This window comes from Apus apus, chromosome 1 (genome assembly GCF_020740795.1).
Source record: "Apus apus isolate bApuApu2 chromosome 1, bApuApu2.pri.cur, whole genome shotgun sequence".
In the NCBI taxonomy this organism is placed as follows: domain Eukaryota; kingdom Metazoa; phylum Chordata; class Aves; order Apodiformes; family Apodidae; genus Apus; species Apus apus.
In genome coordinates, this window is record NC_067282.1 from 128,122,953 (window position 1) to 128,139,831 (window position 16,879).

At 40.5% G+C, this 16,879-nt stretch overlaps 1 protein-coding gene across 2 annotated transcripts in view; it reads right to left on the minus strand.

The window, feature by feature from the left end:
* ANO2 (anoctamin 2) overlaps positions 1-14,846 on the minus strand; it is a 171,077-nt gene extending 156,231 nt beyond the window's left edge. Inside the window, exon 1 of one of the 2 annotated variants that reach the window (XM_051625894.1) lies at positions 14,466-14,846. In XM_051625894.1, the coding sequence (XP_051481854.1) occupies positions 14,466-14,828 (363 nt within the window). In that variant the 5' untranslated portion in view covers positions 14,829-14,846. The remainder of the gene's footprint in view (positions 1-14,465) is intronic. The other variant, XM_051625885.1, reaches the window with a different exon arrangement.
* Between the last annotated feature and the right edge of the window lie 2,033 nt (positions 14,847-16,879).

The following is a 16,879-nucleotide window of genomic DNA, read 5'->3' on the forward strand; positions in this document are numbered from 1 at the left end:
GGCAGAAGAGAGACAAAGTCATTGAGAGGAAGAAAAGCTGAAGAAGTATGGAGGGTGCATGCAGGTTAAAAAAAATCATATGAAAAACAGAAGCCACAAGAAGCACATTTCCAGCTGTGAGAATTAACTGTAAAGATTAATATACATGCTACTAAGAGACAACTTCCCATTTTTCATTCTCATTCTACTTCACATGAATGCTTTCATACGTTTTAAAACCTATTTGCCAGTGAGAAGAGTTCACATTCACCTAATGCTCACCCTCATTTTTCTGTTGTTTTCTGTTCAACAACAATGGGCATAAAAATTGGAAACTAGAACTATAAGAAACCCAGACAGAATGCCAGGAAGACAGGGACAAGGAGGTCTTCTTCCCACTGATACCTTCAGTCCCATGGTCGCTTTTGGTTAGTTATGTTTTATTACTGTCTCCATCCTCATGTATTTAACAACATAGGTGTAGTATTTTAACTCCTCCTTGAAATCTGACACTTCACAGCAGTTTTGGCATTGGCATGGAGACAGACACAGGCATGAATCTTGCCAGATTTTCAGTCTAGCAGTCAGTCTTCGCAAGACAAGTGCTATTACTTCAGGGAATGAAAAGGAAGGAAGCTGAAGGATTGGTTCACATGCAGAAGGTAACAGCAGCTGCTTAAGCTCCTGCCATACTTCTGAACCAGGTGATGGGGTTGATAAGGCAGCTGAGAGCCAGGACAAACTTTGTACTTCAAAGGTGCCTACCCCTTTATACTGATTATGTGTACACAGGCACTCATCTTTGATATGGAGAATATGAGGCACTACGAATTTACCCTGTCCTGCTTCTACTTGAAAAAGCACTTAGGTTTATTCTAAGGAAATACCCTTTTTACTTTTGCATTTGTTACACCTTTCCACCTGTTTTCAAGGGTCCAAGTAGCAGGAAGATGCCCACTGCCTCACTTTCTGATTTGAGTTACAGCTTTTGATGTATAGTTCCTTGACTACACTTATTATTGTGATTTTAATTACACTGGAGTGCTCCATAATTACATGCTGATTATTTTATTTGATAATTACCACTGACACATGCAAGTAAATGAATACATTTTAGAGCTACCTATTAGTCTTTTGTGATACTTAAAATTACACATCATTAACAAAATTGGTTTTACTTTATAATGAAATTTACATATTTAATGAAATAATGGAAATTGAGAATTAATTACAAGGGGCACCATACATTACTACAAATAGCTATACTGGTATCAGGAGAGTTACCAATCACTATATTATAAACTACACCTATATTTTAATCCTAAAATGAGTTGTGTTTGATAACATAATCCAGCAGGTCTCCTGATATGTGGGTTTTGTCCTGCCAGAAAGTGAGTAGAGCATTATGAAGATCTGGAAATTAACAACAATTTACAGCTGGATCTTGGAGGACTTAAAAACATGGTCTGTGCTGACTTTTCTGTGAAGAGACTTGCCAACTGGTGGCCAGATGTGACACAACACCCCTAATGAACAAATACTTTCCAGGAGAGTCACTCATTCACTGTGGCATACAGGTGAAAAACAAACTGGGATCCCTTGTGGCGGAAGCTGTAACTTCTGGAGTTACCATGGTGCTCTCAAATGCCTCCTGCAACAAATCAGTTGAAAAGTAAAGCAAGTTCTCTAATGAGCAAATTTTGCTGCTGAACTGAAGCCAAGCTTTGCCAGCTTTGGGTGAGCACTTTCTTAAGGACAGTGTTATTTTAAAACAGGAGAGTGTAACAAAGCATCAAAACTTTCCACAGAAGTCTTTGAAAGATAAGCAGATGTGAAGTGTGAAGCCCTCATGTGTGTAGTGATGCCCAGATTTCCACAGAAGAGCAGACATTATGACTTACACAGGCCTGTGACTGACTGATTGTAACTGATGGACAGCAGGGAAGGGTGAAGGACTGACTTCACACAGATCAAAGAAAGGTACACAGTCATACCGAGGAGCGGCAGGACTGCTATGGGTATAGAATGTGAAGATGAAAGATCATCATGGACAGAAATGGAGAATCCTGTAAAGGGCAATGGTCTGTGGTGGATAGGCAAACAGTCCTGCAGAAGACTGGTGTGAAGGTACAGTAGTGAAGACAGGAGGCCAGAGACAGGTGAGCAGGTCAAGCACTAGTGCAGTGAAACAATTACCATGCGCTCACCTGTGAAAGCTGAGCAGTGCCACAGGAGGCAGAGAGTAAACATTATCTGCTGAACTCACAGAGACCTGTGACAAGCAACTAAGCTTGCCAGAGGCACAGGGCACCCCAGAGTATTGACCTGCCCTGCAAAAGCCTGAAACTACACCTACGTAACAAAGAATGTCCTGTGAATTTTCCTAGGTCCCACTGTCCAGACTGTGGACAAAGAAAGGATGCAGTAGCATCCCAATGACCTCCCATAGGCACATGATCTTTAGGATGCTACTTTGTCTTGATTACCTAGCAAGGTTTGGAGGCAGTTGAACATTTGTAAGTGTTAAGAGGAAAGCAAAGAATGAATATTCAAAGCCTGTAAAAACAAGTATGGAATATGAGAGTTGAAAGAAAGAGCAGGAACACCAGAGTTTTTCAAGACAGGCATCATCAGGGCTTTACAACTTGCAAGTGACTGATGATAATGGCACATGAGTAAGTCAAGAAAGGGATAGAAACAATTACACATACAGACAGAAAAACTAAAGATGACCTACAGAACTTGCACTGGAGTTAAAAAACTGTTTTGAAGCATTACAAAAGATAAGTAATCCTTCATATCCTGTGGTCAGTTTCAATGGGAGCAGAATTAGGACTCAATGACTTGGAGAAAACTCCTAAGCATAGGATGAGCAGGGATATCCCTTCCCCATTTCAAAGGGATTAAGGAAAAATAAGAGTAGTTTGAACTAGCACTTTGGAGGTGCCAGCTTGGAATTCTGCTTAAGTATTTGCAAGATCTTGAATATATTCACTACCTTCGAGATGCTAAATTTTCTTTGTGTTACTAAATTACTCCAGGTAAACCATGACTGAGTTTAGTGAATACGCAGACAAAACCTGCAGACAAATTCCCTATTTCCCATCTGGTGAAGTGATGCCATGACTAAGGGAAGTTCACTGTGCTCCTCTGGAAGAGAGAAATGCTGGTATTCTTCCACAGTGCTCAGTGTTGTCACTAACCTAGGGTAAGTATTGGCCACCTCCACATTTTCAGGAGAGTGTTTCTAAGAAATGTCTTTGTGTTCCCCCTAGAAAGCTTGCTGTTTCCAAAGACAGGAAGGAGTATCAGCCTACATAGCTTCATTTTTAACCCTAACTACCAGGGGAAAATTTTCATTCCCTCTCAAATACATTTTGTTCATTTGCTTTACCACTAGATGTCTTACGAAATTCCAAGGTCATCTACCTAACTCCACCTTAGGTCTCAATCCTTTTTGGTGACTTCAGTCATGCTCTAAAATTATTTCAAAATCAAGGACCTGAAGGGAGAAGTCAGCAGTGAATGGATTAATTCCTTGGTGACAGAACTTGAGTATGGAGCTAAAGAAACATATATACCATATCCATTAAAAAAGAAAACCCAAAACACAAAACCAAACACCAAACAAACAAACAAAAACAAACAACAAAACCACCAAATAAACCAAACCAACAAAAAAACAACTAAAACCAAACTTATTTTGTCCAACTGTTTCGTTTCAGTTGATGAAATGATTGTTACATTCCTGCTAAACAGGAATAACAGTGTAGAAATTAATATCTAGTGCCTACATTATTTTTTCTTTTGCTTATCACCATAAGCACATACCTGTACACATAAGGGAGACTTACTAGTGTTCACACAATTAACAGCCCTATGTATCAAGAAGAGAATTCCCCCTGAAGGGTAAATTTTCCATGCTGTGCCTGGGGATTTAGTCACCTAACTCCCATTAACATTAATGAGAATTGTGCAGCCTGATGCCACTCTGCTAAAACCCTTTTCTTCATTGTTCTATTCAGGCTAAAGTAATTTCTGATCTAGAACATCAGAAGGAAATTTGTGAGACAGTTTTGAATTATTTGCCTTGTCCTATGATTTTGAATACCTTACAATAACTGGCAAGGATACTTCTAGCTGAAAACAGTCTGATTACAATCTTCTTTATGGCTTATGTATCAGTATCTTTTTTTTTTTTCAGGAGGTAGGCATTAAAAGAGCCATAATTTATAGAGAACCAATCTCAGTTTGACTAAGTAGCTTAAGGTCTCTTCTCCAGAAGTCCCAGTCTCTGGTATGTTAAATGCTTATCAAGCAAAGCCCCCTTGAGGGACAGACTGCTACAGAACATGGCCAAGACTACACTGGAGGGACAGAAGTGATCTTGCTTCTTGCAGAACCAGAAAAGCTCTGCCTTCAGCTACATAGGCCTGCCAGGTCATTGTGGAAGGGAAAGAAGAATTTCTGTGAGAAGCATCCTAACACTGTAACAATGCAAATGCCAGCATGGAGCCTATGAATTATGACAGCATATTTCATGTTTTCTATTTGTTCCTCTAGATGCAAAACGTAAGTGGAACTCTTACCAGATTGAAAAGGCACCTTCTTGAAACTATATTTAAAAATATGAAGTGCTGCAAAGTTCTTAAATACTGTACATCCAACAGTTTCCATCACCCACAGCAACTAGATGCTCAACATTTTCGAAATTAGAAACAGTAGTCAGAAGCTGCTGGTTAGGTACCATCAAACATATCCACTCCTACATTGAGGTAAATTACATCAGGGCTTCAAAAACCTGTTTCCCCTTATATGATACTGTCACTCTGCAAATCCACTCACAGCTTCAGAACCTGTATATGACCCCAGAGGTCGTTCTGATTTCAAAGGGAAAACTACCTTTTCTTTTCCTTGAAAAGAACCTTCCACTATCCATACTTAACAACTTGAATATTAATCCAGTTTTCATTCCAAAATGCCTTGACCTCATATACAATATAACATTATAAAGTATACACACCATAAAATCCCTAGTTGTGCATCTGGAAGGGAAAAATTCTTTCCATATTGTGGTTCTCTTCCTGCAGAAATATGCTTGCCTGTCTAGTCATAATATCACAAGTAACAGACCTTTCAATAACTTAAATTTGACACACACAGCCATTCGAGCCATCAGTAGAGCAAGAAGACCCTAGAAGAGTCCAAAACATATGAAAATAATCCTATAAGCCTGAGGCATTATTTACATTACCTTCCCCTGGGTCTGCTTAAGGATAGCAAATTCCACCCCCTCACTACACATGTACACAAACAGTTGAGGTTTTTTCCCATCAGACAGTCCTGTCCTTCAAAGACAAAGTTCCATAGCCAGGTACCTCCAGCCTTTTCTTCTGCTGGAGTCCTTTCCCAAATCTGAGATGGCAAAAACTGGGGAATCCCACTTTATGGCATTCCCTTAGCAAAGGTGCCACCATACTATTGGTTGGTTGGTGGATTTTTTCTTTCCTTTTCATGGTTTTGCTGTGTTTTTTCTTAATTCTTCTTCTCTTTCTTTCTCTCTGACATTCCAGTCTTAATTTGTAATTCCTTCTCTCTCCTCACGTCCAGCTAAGCCATTCAGGAGTACTCATTGACACTTCCATAAAAGTGGACTGGATTTTGTTCTGCTTTGTAAGTGGAGAAAAAAATAACACTGGACTGATGCTTAATATGACAATCCAGAAGCTCTGGACAGTGAAGCCAGTTGTATCAGAGGCCAAAACAGAAGCAGCAGAGGTGCAATATCTCTTTCTAAGAAACCATTCACTGCTTCACTTGAAACTGTTCTATTGCTCTGTAAAAGCAGCCATGGCACCTCCTGTTTGCTGTCCCTAGCTCTAGAAGAGAACCCTATTCTCTGCTCACTGGAAGATGTGCCCCACTCTCATCTTCCATAGAGAAACAAGTGACTCAAGAACAAATCCTATTCCCTACTTTACCCGTCAATAATTTTTTTATTATGTTGTCTTTGCTTCTCATTTTTTGTCTCTGAAACAGAGTTTTCAGACAGAGAATGCCTTTTAATCTGCTCCCTTAAGGTCAAAAAGCATGAGGGAAGAACAGAGAGGCACCATCTTAGTTTGGATCTTTTATAACAACAACATAAAACAGTACATAAATGAATGTATATATGTATAAAAGCAACATATTAAAAAAAGGGAGCACTTATCCACAGTGCAGCGTCCACTCCCAGGTAGGATTCTCAGCGTTTCTCACTTAGGCAAAGGAGATGCGGGCAGACCTCCTGCTTTCCTTTGCATGAGGTATGAAATCATGAGTAAGAAGGAATGTCTCCAAAAAGATAACAAAAATCACACAGCAGCTATTCAATCAGCAGAAATGCAGCAGTGATCATTCCTTTGATATCACAGATATCTGTTAGGCTGCTGTAGACAAAGTAGGCAGTTGCCTGGAGACAACAAAATAAACAAAGTCCCATTTCCACTGCAAAAGGACCTCTGAAACTCTGCCAAAGAACAGGCTGGGATGCACAGGGTAGCAGGTACTACAGCTGGAGCAGTCCTTAACCAGCACCTGTGGGAGCTGACTCCTCACCCTGATGAGCAGCAGTAGGATTTCTGTCCTTTAAAAGGTCACAAAAGCAACAAATCCCAGGACCAACATCCCCAAAATATCTCATGGTTTATTAATTTATTTTCATGAAACCACGCTGCAAGCTGCACTGGGCTAAACAACTCACATCAACTTTCACTACTTCAGCCTCTAAGACTCTTCTGCAGACCCTTGAGCTCCTGCAGCGTCATCAGTGCAGTGTGGCATCCCTCAGGGCCTCCTGTACTGTTCTTCACATAGTCTCCATGGATTTAATTTGCAGAATAAAATTTCTACTGCAAACAAGACCACTGATAATTAAAAACTGTTTTCATGGCTTCATCTGTGAACAAGTCAAGCAGCTGATTTTGCCACTTTTCATCCCCTACCCTACAAGTGTCCAGTTCTTCCCTGCTATTCCTTGGCAGAGATGTATAAACCACTTCTGTGGGCTTCTCCTCTATCCAGCTGTTTGGAGAAAGAGAAGTAGTTCCTCCAGCAGGTGACAGGAATAAAGACATGACACAGTGAAAGGGACACAAGTTCAGGAGTTTATTTGCCATTTCTACCAGGCAAAGAGAGTTTGACAGCAAGAGAGTCTACCACCATCTCAAATTTAAGGTATTGATCCCTTCATTTCCCAGCCTGCAGATGATTAATGAAATTTATGATTGCTAGCCTAAGAGCTCTATAAATGTTATTGATAATATACAGGCCCACTTTTTGTACATCTTTTCAATTTTCTCTAAATCCCTCAGAAGCCACTTTGACTAACATATCTAATAACTGAGCATTAAACATCTGGATGTTAATTAAAATACACAGTGACCCTGTAAGCCCATTAATCTATTCAAGTCACAACTCAATCATTAAAAATCATTTAAAAACATCCATAATATGGGCTCTTCTCCATTGACAGAACAGTCTTTCTACCTAGTCACCTGTTGTCATGAATCATTATTTTAGTACTGATTGAACCACACCTAATTCCCACAGAGCCACTCCAAAACCCTCTCTAAAAGGGAGACATAATTTCCTCTTAAATAGTTAATTAACTTGACAGTAATTCATCACGTCCACTTGACTATCATGGAAAACCTTGCCTTTCCTGTTCAACTTTAATTTTATAAGAGCTGTGTATTACATTTCAGCCCCATATAAGTAACATACAGGAGCAGAATATGTCTTAGCTAATTAATGCTTCTGCAATTAGAGTTGTTGAAAAATAACCATCAAATATTTATATAATAGGTACACTAAGAGGTCCCCAAAGAAGTATTGCCTTCTTCTGAGTGCTGTACTATGACAGAGTGAAATACAAATTCCAAAGACCTAGAGCACAAAAGACCCCAGTCTGCTTCCAATAGTACTTTACTCTGTATATATTGTCATTTATATAAATTTCATTATCCTTTTCAAATTAATGTTAGCTACTATTAAGAATTCCTCTGCACTTGAGATGAATGAACAGCTATAAGAAACAACTGTAACATTCACACTACCTGCAAGATGTCTCACATATACTAAGGGCATGAGTTGCTTTTCTTTGAATTATCTGCAAATCCCATGGATAGACTTTGGAAAAAGACATCCTTTCCAGGCTCTTAATTACTACTAAATTAAGTAATATCCATAACCTTTCAACCAAAAGTTGAAACATCATATACAGAAAAATATTTTTTCAAGGAAAAATGGTCTATCAAAAAATACTCTCAACCATTGGAATTCCACTTTTTCACCATGAAAAGTATTAGAATTAAAATAAGCTCCATATGATGTAAATGTGATGCCAGGGAATATAGCAGCCCCAAGAAAACTCTCATATAGCAAGAACATTGCCAGCACTGCTTAACAGAAACACCCTCAACTAGAGCTGGGGATAGGAGGAGACAGAAAGAAAAAGCCCCTCTGCAGTGAATAATTTGCCATTACATTATTTTGGCTACTCTTGTCCTTTAGAGCTGAAGACAGAAGACAGGGCCTTTTCCCACTGGCAAATGGAAAGCATCTGAGTGTGACAAAACAGTGCAATTTAAACCCATTGATTAAAGTTAGCTGCAGTCACTTTATATATAAGTTTTTATTTGGTTCATGCTGGGGTGAAGGGGTTGGTTGTTTGGCTTGGGGGTGGAGGTTGTTTGCATTTGGGCAGAGGAGGGGTTGGGAGGTGGTTTGTTTGCTTGTTTTGTTTTCTAGGTTTGTTTAGTTTTTTTAAAAAAAACATGCCTTGGAATGTCAAGCAGAAAAATCCAGTCACAATCACCATCATTAGCAGCGTTGTTATCAACAGCACTACAGAAGCTGATCCATTGAGGACCTTAAGGACTTCTCTGCCTCAAAGTGCAACGTAGCCAACACAGTTCAATGAGACATCCTTATAACTATGCTACCTCTAAAATTCAAATTAGAAGAGCTTCTTGGACAGTAATTTATACTTCAGTTTAAAATTGTGATTAAAAAGATACCTTCACCTCCTAAATGCTCTTTAGCAAAGTACACTTAATTTCCAGTGTGCTCAATTTTGCTAGAATGCATCTCCAGTGTGTTCTTATTCTACTCCTGTAATGCTTTCCCATATATAATACTAATTGAACACAGTCCATGTTGCATTTGCAGTCATTAAAGCAGCAGTTTGACTCAATGTTGAGTGAACTACTGATGCTTCATACTGGGTGAAACACAGCACAAAATAGAACAAAAAACAAAAACAACAACAATAACAAAAAAACCCCAACAAACAAAAAAACAACAGAACAAAAAAAACCCACTCACCTAAAATAAAAAAAACCAAACCAAAGAAAACAAAAAAAAAAGCCAACAACCAACAAAAAAACAAAAACAACATACAAAAAAAACAACCCTCAACCCCAAGAGCTGCCTGCAATGTCAATGGTATTTATTACCTTTCCTGGTAGTCAAGGTGGAATATCTGAGGGTACTCTTAAGGTGGCCCTATCTCAAGCAATTCTTGGTGCATTCCATGCAATTGTGCCACTAGTGTTACACAGGGTTTATTTGGAGCTGACTGTCATGGCTCTGGCCAGCTCACGGGGATAAATGTGGCCTGTTGGCATTCCTTCATGGTTTACAAAGACAAGCCAAAGAATCTGGGTTCTGGCATGGACATCCAGGAAAAAGTGGCTTACTGTATTGCCTTGAAGCAGAGGAAGTACAGCCTGCAAATGCTTAACACTATGCAGATTAGCATAAGTGTTTAGAGGTTCTGTATTAGTGGGGTCTACATTAGTCACTATGTAATATTGTAAAATATGAGGTAGTTAATTCTACATACATGTGCAAGGGTCAACACCAGGCTTATCTTATCTAACTTTGTAGACTGGTCTAACAGGCCAGTCATAGATCCAAACATTATTTTTACTCACACCAATCCATGGAGAGCAGTAGCTCTGTGTTGCTAACTGCTGTCATCAGATGGGTACAGGGAGTTTCCTCTTCTTTCCTTTTCTTCCCACTGAGTACCACTTCCAGGTAACCCCAAATTATGCTAATTCAGTTGTTTTCATGGGCACAGGCTACAATGGATCACCCAAATGTGTTGATTGGAAGAAAAGAAAACTAGCCAAAGAGCACCTTAAACCTAATCGGACACTTATGGTGTCTGACACACAGATCAAGACTGAAAGTTGATGGTGGCAGGTATTTGTTATAACACATTAATACATGCTATGGATCAGGTACGACTTTACCAGGGACCATAGGAAGAAGACTGTCAAATCTCATTGTGACCACCTGTCATTATGGGTATTCAATGTCAATTAGAGAGGAAAACGATGTAGGATTCAAATTCATGCCCATTGCAAAGTTTGTCATGGACTCGAAAAATAGTATCTCAGTTTAAAAACAGGAAAACAAAAAACAACCCAAATCCTAGAAGGTTATACTAACAGCAAACAAAGTTTCTCTGGAGGGCAGCAATAAGAAATCATAGAAAGTTGTAAGGGACTTGCAAACTAGTCAAAAATTCCTTAACTAGCAAATAATTCAGTTGATATGGTAACAGACTTCTTGCCTATTTTCCAAAAACTCAAAATATATTCATACTCCCCTCTCCACATAAAAATTATATATCTTCATTTGTTTTCTTGACTCTATTCTTTTACACAATGAATTGACAATACAATGAGAATGGTGTTTGTTCCTAGCTATTCAGTATATAACCATCTTAACACTGTATGTTAACAACCATATTAACATCATGGGAATTCCCCCTTTTTCCAAAAGATAGTTGTAGAAATAAATATTTTTAAATTGTCATAATGTTATCCTTGTGTTCCTAGAGATTAGCTTTCTGACGTCTAAAAAGTTTTAGCCTACAAAAGCAGCTTCTAAAGGAATTCCACTATCCTGTGAGGTAAGCAGACTGAGTAGGTGGATGCAAAATACCCCGTGCTTAGTTCATTTAGCTTGATTAAGCTTTCAAAGTAGGGTTAAGCAAGATCATAGATTATGCAACTTTGCAGCCACAAGGTGACATATGCCCTTAGAAGTCACTAAATGCTGAATCAGCAGTATTACTCAGTGAATACATCCTTCAGTACTCTCAGTAATATCAGTAAAAGGAGGATAACGGCTTACATTGAAGACCACAGACAGTAGATGCCCTGTTGCCCTCTTCCTTTCCATTGCTACTGCTTCAAGTGAAAGCTGATGCTGTTTCAGGAAAGAGATTTTGTTCAGGATATCCTGTTGTTCTTAAATTAATATTTTTCTTTGCAAGACCCTGTGCGGGTGACATAAGGTAGAGAAACCAAGACCGGATCTAACCCAAGGATTCAAAAGTAGAATCCCTCATACAGAAGCTGCAGCACAGAAGGCTGTTTTGAGTTACCCTTGCAGCCTCTGAGCAGGATATCAGACTCATCTTAACACTTGGTCCAGAACATATAGCCAAGAGTGAGTTATGTATTTGAGAATATGTCTCAACTTCTAATAACACCATAAGAAAAAGATCCACTTTTATACTAGTACTGAACCAAAAAAAACAAGCATGCATGATCAGTAAAAACCACCAGAAATGTAGCACTTGAAAGTCCACTGTGTTATACACCAGAAATGCAGCACGTTGTGATTTATATTGTTTTGAGTTCAATGAAACAATAGACACATATTTTTACCAGGACTAAAATCAGAAGTTGCTCTTGTAACAGCTCAACAAACAATTTTAATCAATATATGAGGCCAGCTGCACCCTTCACATGTGCCTGATCAGCATGTTCTATGAAAGCCACAGCAAGATAACAGACAGTAGCTTCTGCATGTTTTAACAGGAGTTAACTAACAGGAGGAAAAAAAACCCAACCAAAACAAAACAAAACAAAACACCAAACAAAAAGTCAACAGTGAAGTGAGAAAAAGAAAAGGAAGTAAAAGCCACATAGCTTGGGCCAGGAAGAAGAAGGATAATGCACAGTCCCTTCTAGTTTCCCAGGAGATACTGCAGAGAAAACCCCTTTTCCCTCTTAATTAGGCAGCTTGTGTGCTGGGGGAACAGGAGTAACTATGCACACACACATAAACACACAGAGAATGATGGGACTGCATTTTTTCATATTTTTCAAAATAAAGTAATTTTTCCCGTTAAATAACTGATCACCAAATAATTTCCTTAGAGCTTTCCAGTTCATTTACAAAAATTGTTTTCCTCTTCAGAAGGAAAACCGTGACAAAAAGTTTTTTCTTGATCAGCTCTCCATGATACCATTTATTACTCTGTATATTATTTAAGAGCACACATCAATCACTTGGAAAGGTTTTGAACCAGAATTTTAATCCAGCTGGACTTCAGATAAGTAATGAGTTGAATAATCAAATCCAAATCTCCTGCTAGACTTTTAAGGTTCTGAGAAATTCAGAACTGAAACAAGGCCCAAAAAACAGCTGTCCTCATGGGTTTTATGTAATTTGGTCATAAAAATCATAGCACTAAGATGTGTTAGCAGTCTTGAACCTGAACCCCAACGCTGAGCATAAAAGAATGAGGATTTGAGATGACTTTTTTCTGTTCAGCATAAGGACGGCTCAGCCAGGCTGTGCAGTGAAATACAACCTGTAGCCACCTGCAACTCAGTGATCCGAGAGCTGGAGCACCTCTCTTACAAGGACAGGCTGAGGGAGTTGGGGTTGTTCAGTCTGAAAAAGGCTCCAGGGGGATCTCATAGTGGCCTTCCAGAACCTGAAGGGGGCCTACAGGAAAGCTGGGGAGGGACTTTTTACAGGGGCTTGCAGTGAAAGGACAAGGGGGAATGGTTTTAAGCTGAAAGAAGAGAGATTTAGGCTAGAGATCAGGCATAAATTCTTCAGGGTAAGGGCGGTGAGACACTGGAACAGGCTGCCCAGAGATGCTGTGGGGGCTCCATCCCTGGGGGTTTTCAAGGCCAGGTTGGATGGGGCTCTGAGCAGCCTGTTCTAGGGGAAGATGTCCCTGCCCATGCAGAGGGGTTGGAACTCGATGATCTTTAAGGTCCCTTCCAGCTCCAAAAATTCTGTGATTCTGCGAACTAAGCAAGGAAAATGTTCAGTCTTTTGGCCTTTCTATTTATTTCTGTTCCTGTCAGTGATGCGTACATTAAGCCAAGTCAGCTAGACTCAATTTTTCAGATGCAATGTGCAATTTGGTCCACATTTTGGAAGTGTTGACTGGTTGCACTAAAAACACTATAACCTGTAAGTTCTCAGCACCTCTGAGAAGAATTCTTAAGTTTCTTAAATTTACTGTCAAAACAAAACTAGAAGCCAGGGGGGACTTCTTTTCAACAGATAGAAATATCTGTGAGTTTCAAAGAGGTCCAGAGGGATAGCCCAGAACTCAGTGCATCAACATGAGGTTTTGAAGACCTGTGCTCAATTGACCAGCTGGCTGTAGTCAAGGAACCTAACCACAGCTCCCAGCTGATACAAACATAGCACAAGATGCAACGAGATGAGAATAAAGACATTAAAGGCTGTGAGGTTCTCCTGTTCGTTTTGTGGAATGAATGAAGAAAATGACACAAAACTTCTGTACAGCTGCCAAGGAAACTAAAAGTCACACTGAAAATCACCAAGTTACTCTGAGGAAATACAAAATGTCTTAACAGCACTTTATATTCCAGGAAATTACTTAAGAGTGCCTTTTGTCATTTTAACTATATTAAAATATAAACACTTCTATTTATAAGGAAAGTGTGCTCGCTGCATACTGTAAGAACATATAGATAAAGAAATACGTTTTCTACCAGAGTAAGATTGAAACTGCTCTCAACTGTGCACTGAACAACAATAAACACTTTTTTTCCCCAGGCAGTAAGAACCAAGCAACACAGAAACACCCCTATCATCTTCTTCTTGCCTTCACGCCATATTTTAGGCACGTATACAATAGCTTATACACATATTTCTGCAAATCCCTAACTGGGGGGTGTTGTGGTGTTAGCATTTGACCCAGGGGTGTTCAGTAATAAACTACTGTTCAGCAGTAAAAAGCTGTCTTCAGGATTAGGTCCTCAAGCTGGCCATGAGACACCTCGAGGACATTCTACACTTGCTGCGGTTGGAGAAGTGGCAGTGGGGCAGGCAGTGAGGCTGCCTTAGAAGGAAAGGGGTACATATTCTTACTTTTAAGAGATGGTATGGGCTTTATTTTCCTCTTGGTTAGCAGGAATGAAGGCAGGCTGAGCTGGGCCCTAACTCAAGGCCACAACCGGGCTCCCAGCCTCCCTGCCAGCAGGGAGAGTGGGCAGCCATGCTCTGGGCACCCAGCCACTGCCAGGCTCTCCCACCAGCATGGCCCAGCCATGGCTATGTCCTGCACATAGCCACTTCTGACACCCAAGTGGCCATTACCCATCAGGGCACCCGGTGCTGTGTGTGAGGAGAAGGTCTCCCTCTCTTACCTCAGGGTCTTTCTCTATCTCCAGCCCTGCTTCGACCAGGTTCCGTTCATACTCCTCTCTCTGCAGCTGCTTCTCCACTTCCAAGGCATCCAGTGGGCCGAGCTCGATCACCTCTGGCCTTGGCTGCTCCTGTGGGACATGCTGGCCACCATCTTGTCGCTGCAGCTCAGCACAGCCCTTCCCAGTCCCTCCATTCGAAACCAAGGAGGCAGATCCACGTGTCGGCTCCGACGAGTCCAGGCCAGGCAGGTGCCGGGCGGGGCGTTTTCGGTAGTGGTAGGCTAACACGTAGTCAACCTTTCTCTTGTTGTCCTTGAAGTGCATGCCACTCGTGGATGCCTTGTCCATAGCCTCTCCATGCATCCCTTCCACGTAATTGTTTACAACCTGGGAGAGAAACACGGGAGTCTCACAGACAAGAAAGCAAAAAATCCCAAGAAGGCAGGCCTGGGATCTGTCTCCACATAAGTACGTATAGCTGCACAGAGTCAAAACTGGCGATCAGCCTGCAGGCAGGCATGACATTCAAAGATGCTCTTTGTCAACCAGATTAAGTCAAGCTCCAACCATAAACAAGTGAGAGGGGTTAAAGATGGCGGCATTATCCCACTGCATGGGATATACACCTGATGGACAAGTACAGAGGCACACACCAGTGCTGTCTCTCTGTCCTGCATGTACACAGACCATACAGGAGAAGACATTCACATCTTGAATGGGATGGAGAAGTGAGAACAAGGATCACGTTACAAATAGGATATGAGAAAGGATGTGCTTTGGAGCAAAGCTGGAGAGGGGAGGGAAGCAAAAAACTGTGTGTGAAAAGGAAGGGAAGGAATTAATCTGACCTAGAACAGGAGAAATATCCTCAATGGACAACAAAGGTGGGGCTGGACAGAAACGTTTTGGAAAATACCAGGTATTAGAGAGAACATTCCTCATGGACGGCTAACAAAGCTAGGTGACCTGTATTTTCATGTATCATGAAAATACCATGTGAGCAACCAGTAAGGCTGCAAAAGGAAATCATTGACTAAAATAATTCAAATTACCTATGCTACACTCGGTCGCTCACTCAGACTGTCCTTGCCTCTCTACTCTCTGTTCTTCAAAGCCTTCTCAAGTGAAGCTGCTCTAGGACTAATGCCTACCATCACACCCCAGCCCATATGGCAATTCTGCAGCAACTTTGTTGAACTATAATACCGAGTGTAACACATTCACTTTAATTTCTTGTTCACTATGATAGCCCATATGTTTTCCAAAACTGCTACCAACCACCATTTTCAGCTCAATGCTGTAGCTCAAAACCCTTCACAGAGCTCTCTACAGTGTCATTCAGTAGAGTGACACCAGCCTCTCCAGTGACTGGGGAATGAGATACAAGCAAATAAGCTTAACTTGATCCAAAGCAATCAACTATAACCAGATTCCAGAAATTTATGTTTCCCATAGGAACCATACAAACAAAATCTTGACACATACCAGTTACAGATTTCTTTCTCTCCCTATCTCCTCTTCCATTACAGGCACTGGCAGTCTCAAATGCAAAGTTAACCAAGCATGCTCTGTGGCAATTTTCTCACTTGTTAACACAAATTTTTCAAAGGTATTATATAAGTGCATATTATTATATGCCCCAACATCTCCCAAATTCTTGTTTTTCATTGCTCTGCATCACTTAGTTTCCCACAAAGCAGATTTCAGTCACCATATCACTAAATAAATCAAGGTTATATGTGCATAATACATCCTTCATTCTTTCAGGAAATTATCACCAAATAATCTGTTCTGCACGTTACACTTATCACACGCTTTATGTGTGAAGTGTATATATAGTTCCTTTAGGCATAACTAAACTCACACTCAGTACTACATTCTGCAGAGTATAAAACTGCTTGGGAGACAGCATTTTATTGCAATTCCCCATTTCCTAGTTAGGCACATTTTCATGGTAGTACTCACGGGCAGTCCATGCAAACCTCCTTGATCCATCTCTGTCAAAGTGAGGAAAAAAACGCTGCAGATTTCTAGTCTCCCTTCCAGATAGTTTCACACTACTCAATGCTGAAGTAATGATGGCATCACCACCATGTCACTAGCACAACACAATGCATTAGCTGGCTCTAGAGAAGATGAGCTCTAAGCATTCTCTCCTCCCTTACTGGCAAGCGCGGCCAGAAATGAGAAGCGCAAACAAAACAAGGGAGACTGAACTAGGAGAATGTGAAGTCACTAAGAGGTTTTCCTGTTTACTACCTGTGCATAGCCAGCTGCTACATCCCAGCCACCTGAGAGAGCACCATAGCAACATTCAATGTGCTGGAGTTAGAATAAAAGCATGAGGAGATACAACAGTGCCTCCCTCTCCCTCCCTTTCTCTTGTCTCTTCTAACTCTTGGCAGCAAAGAGCC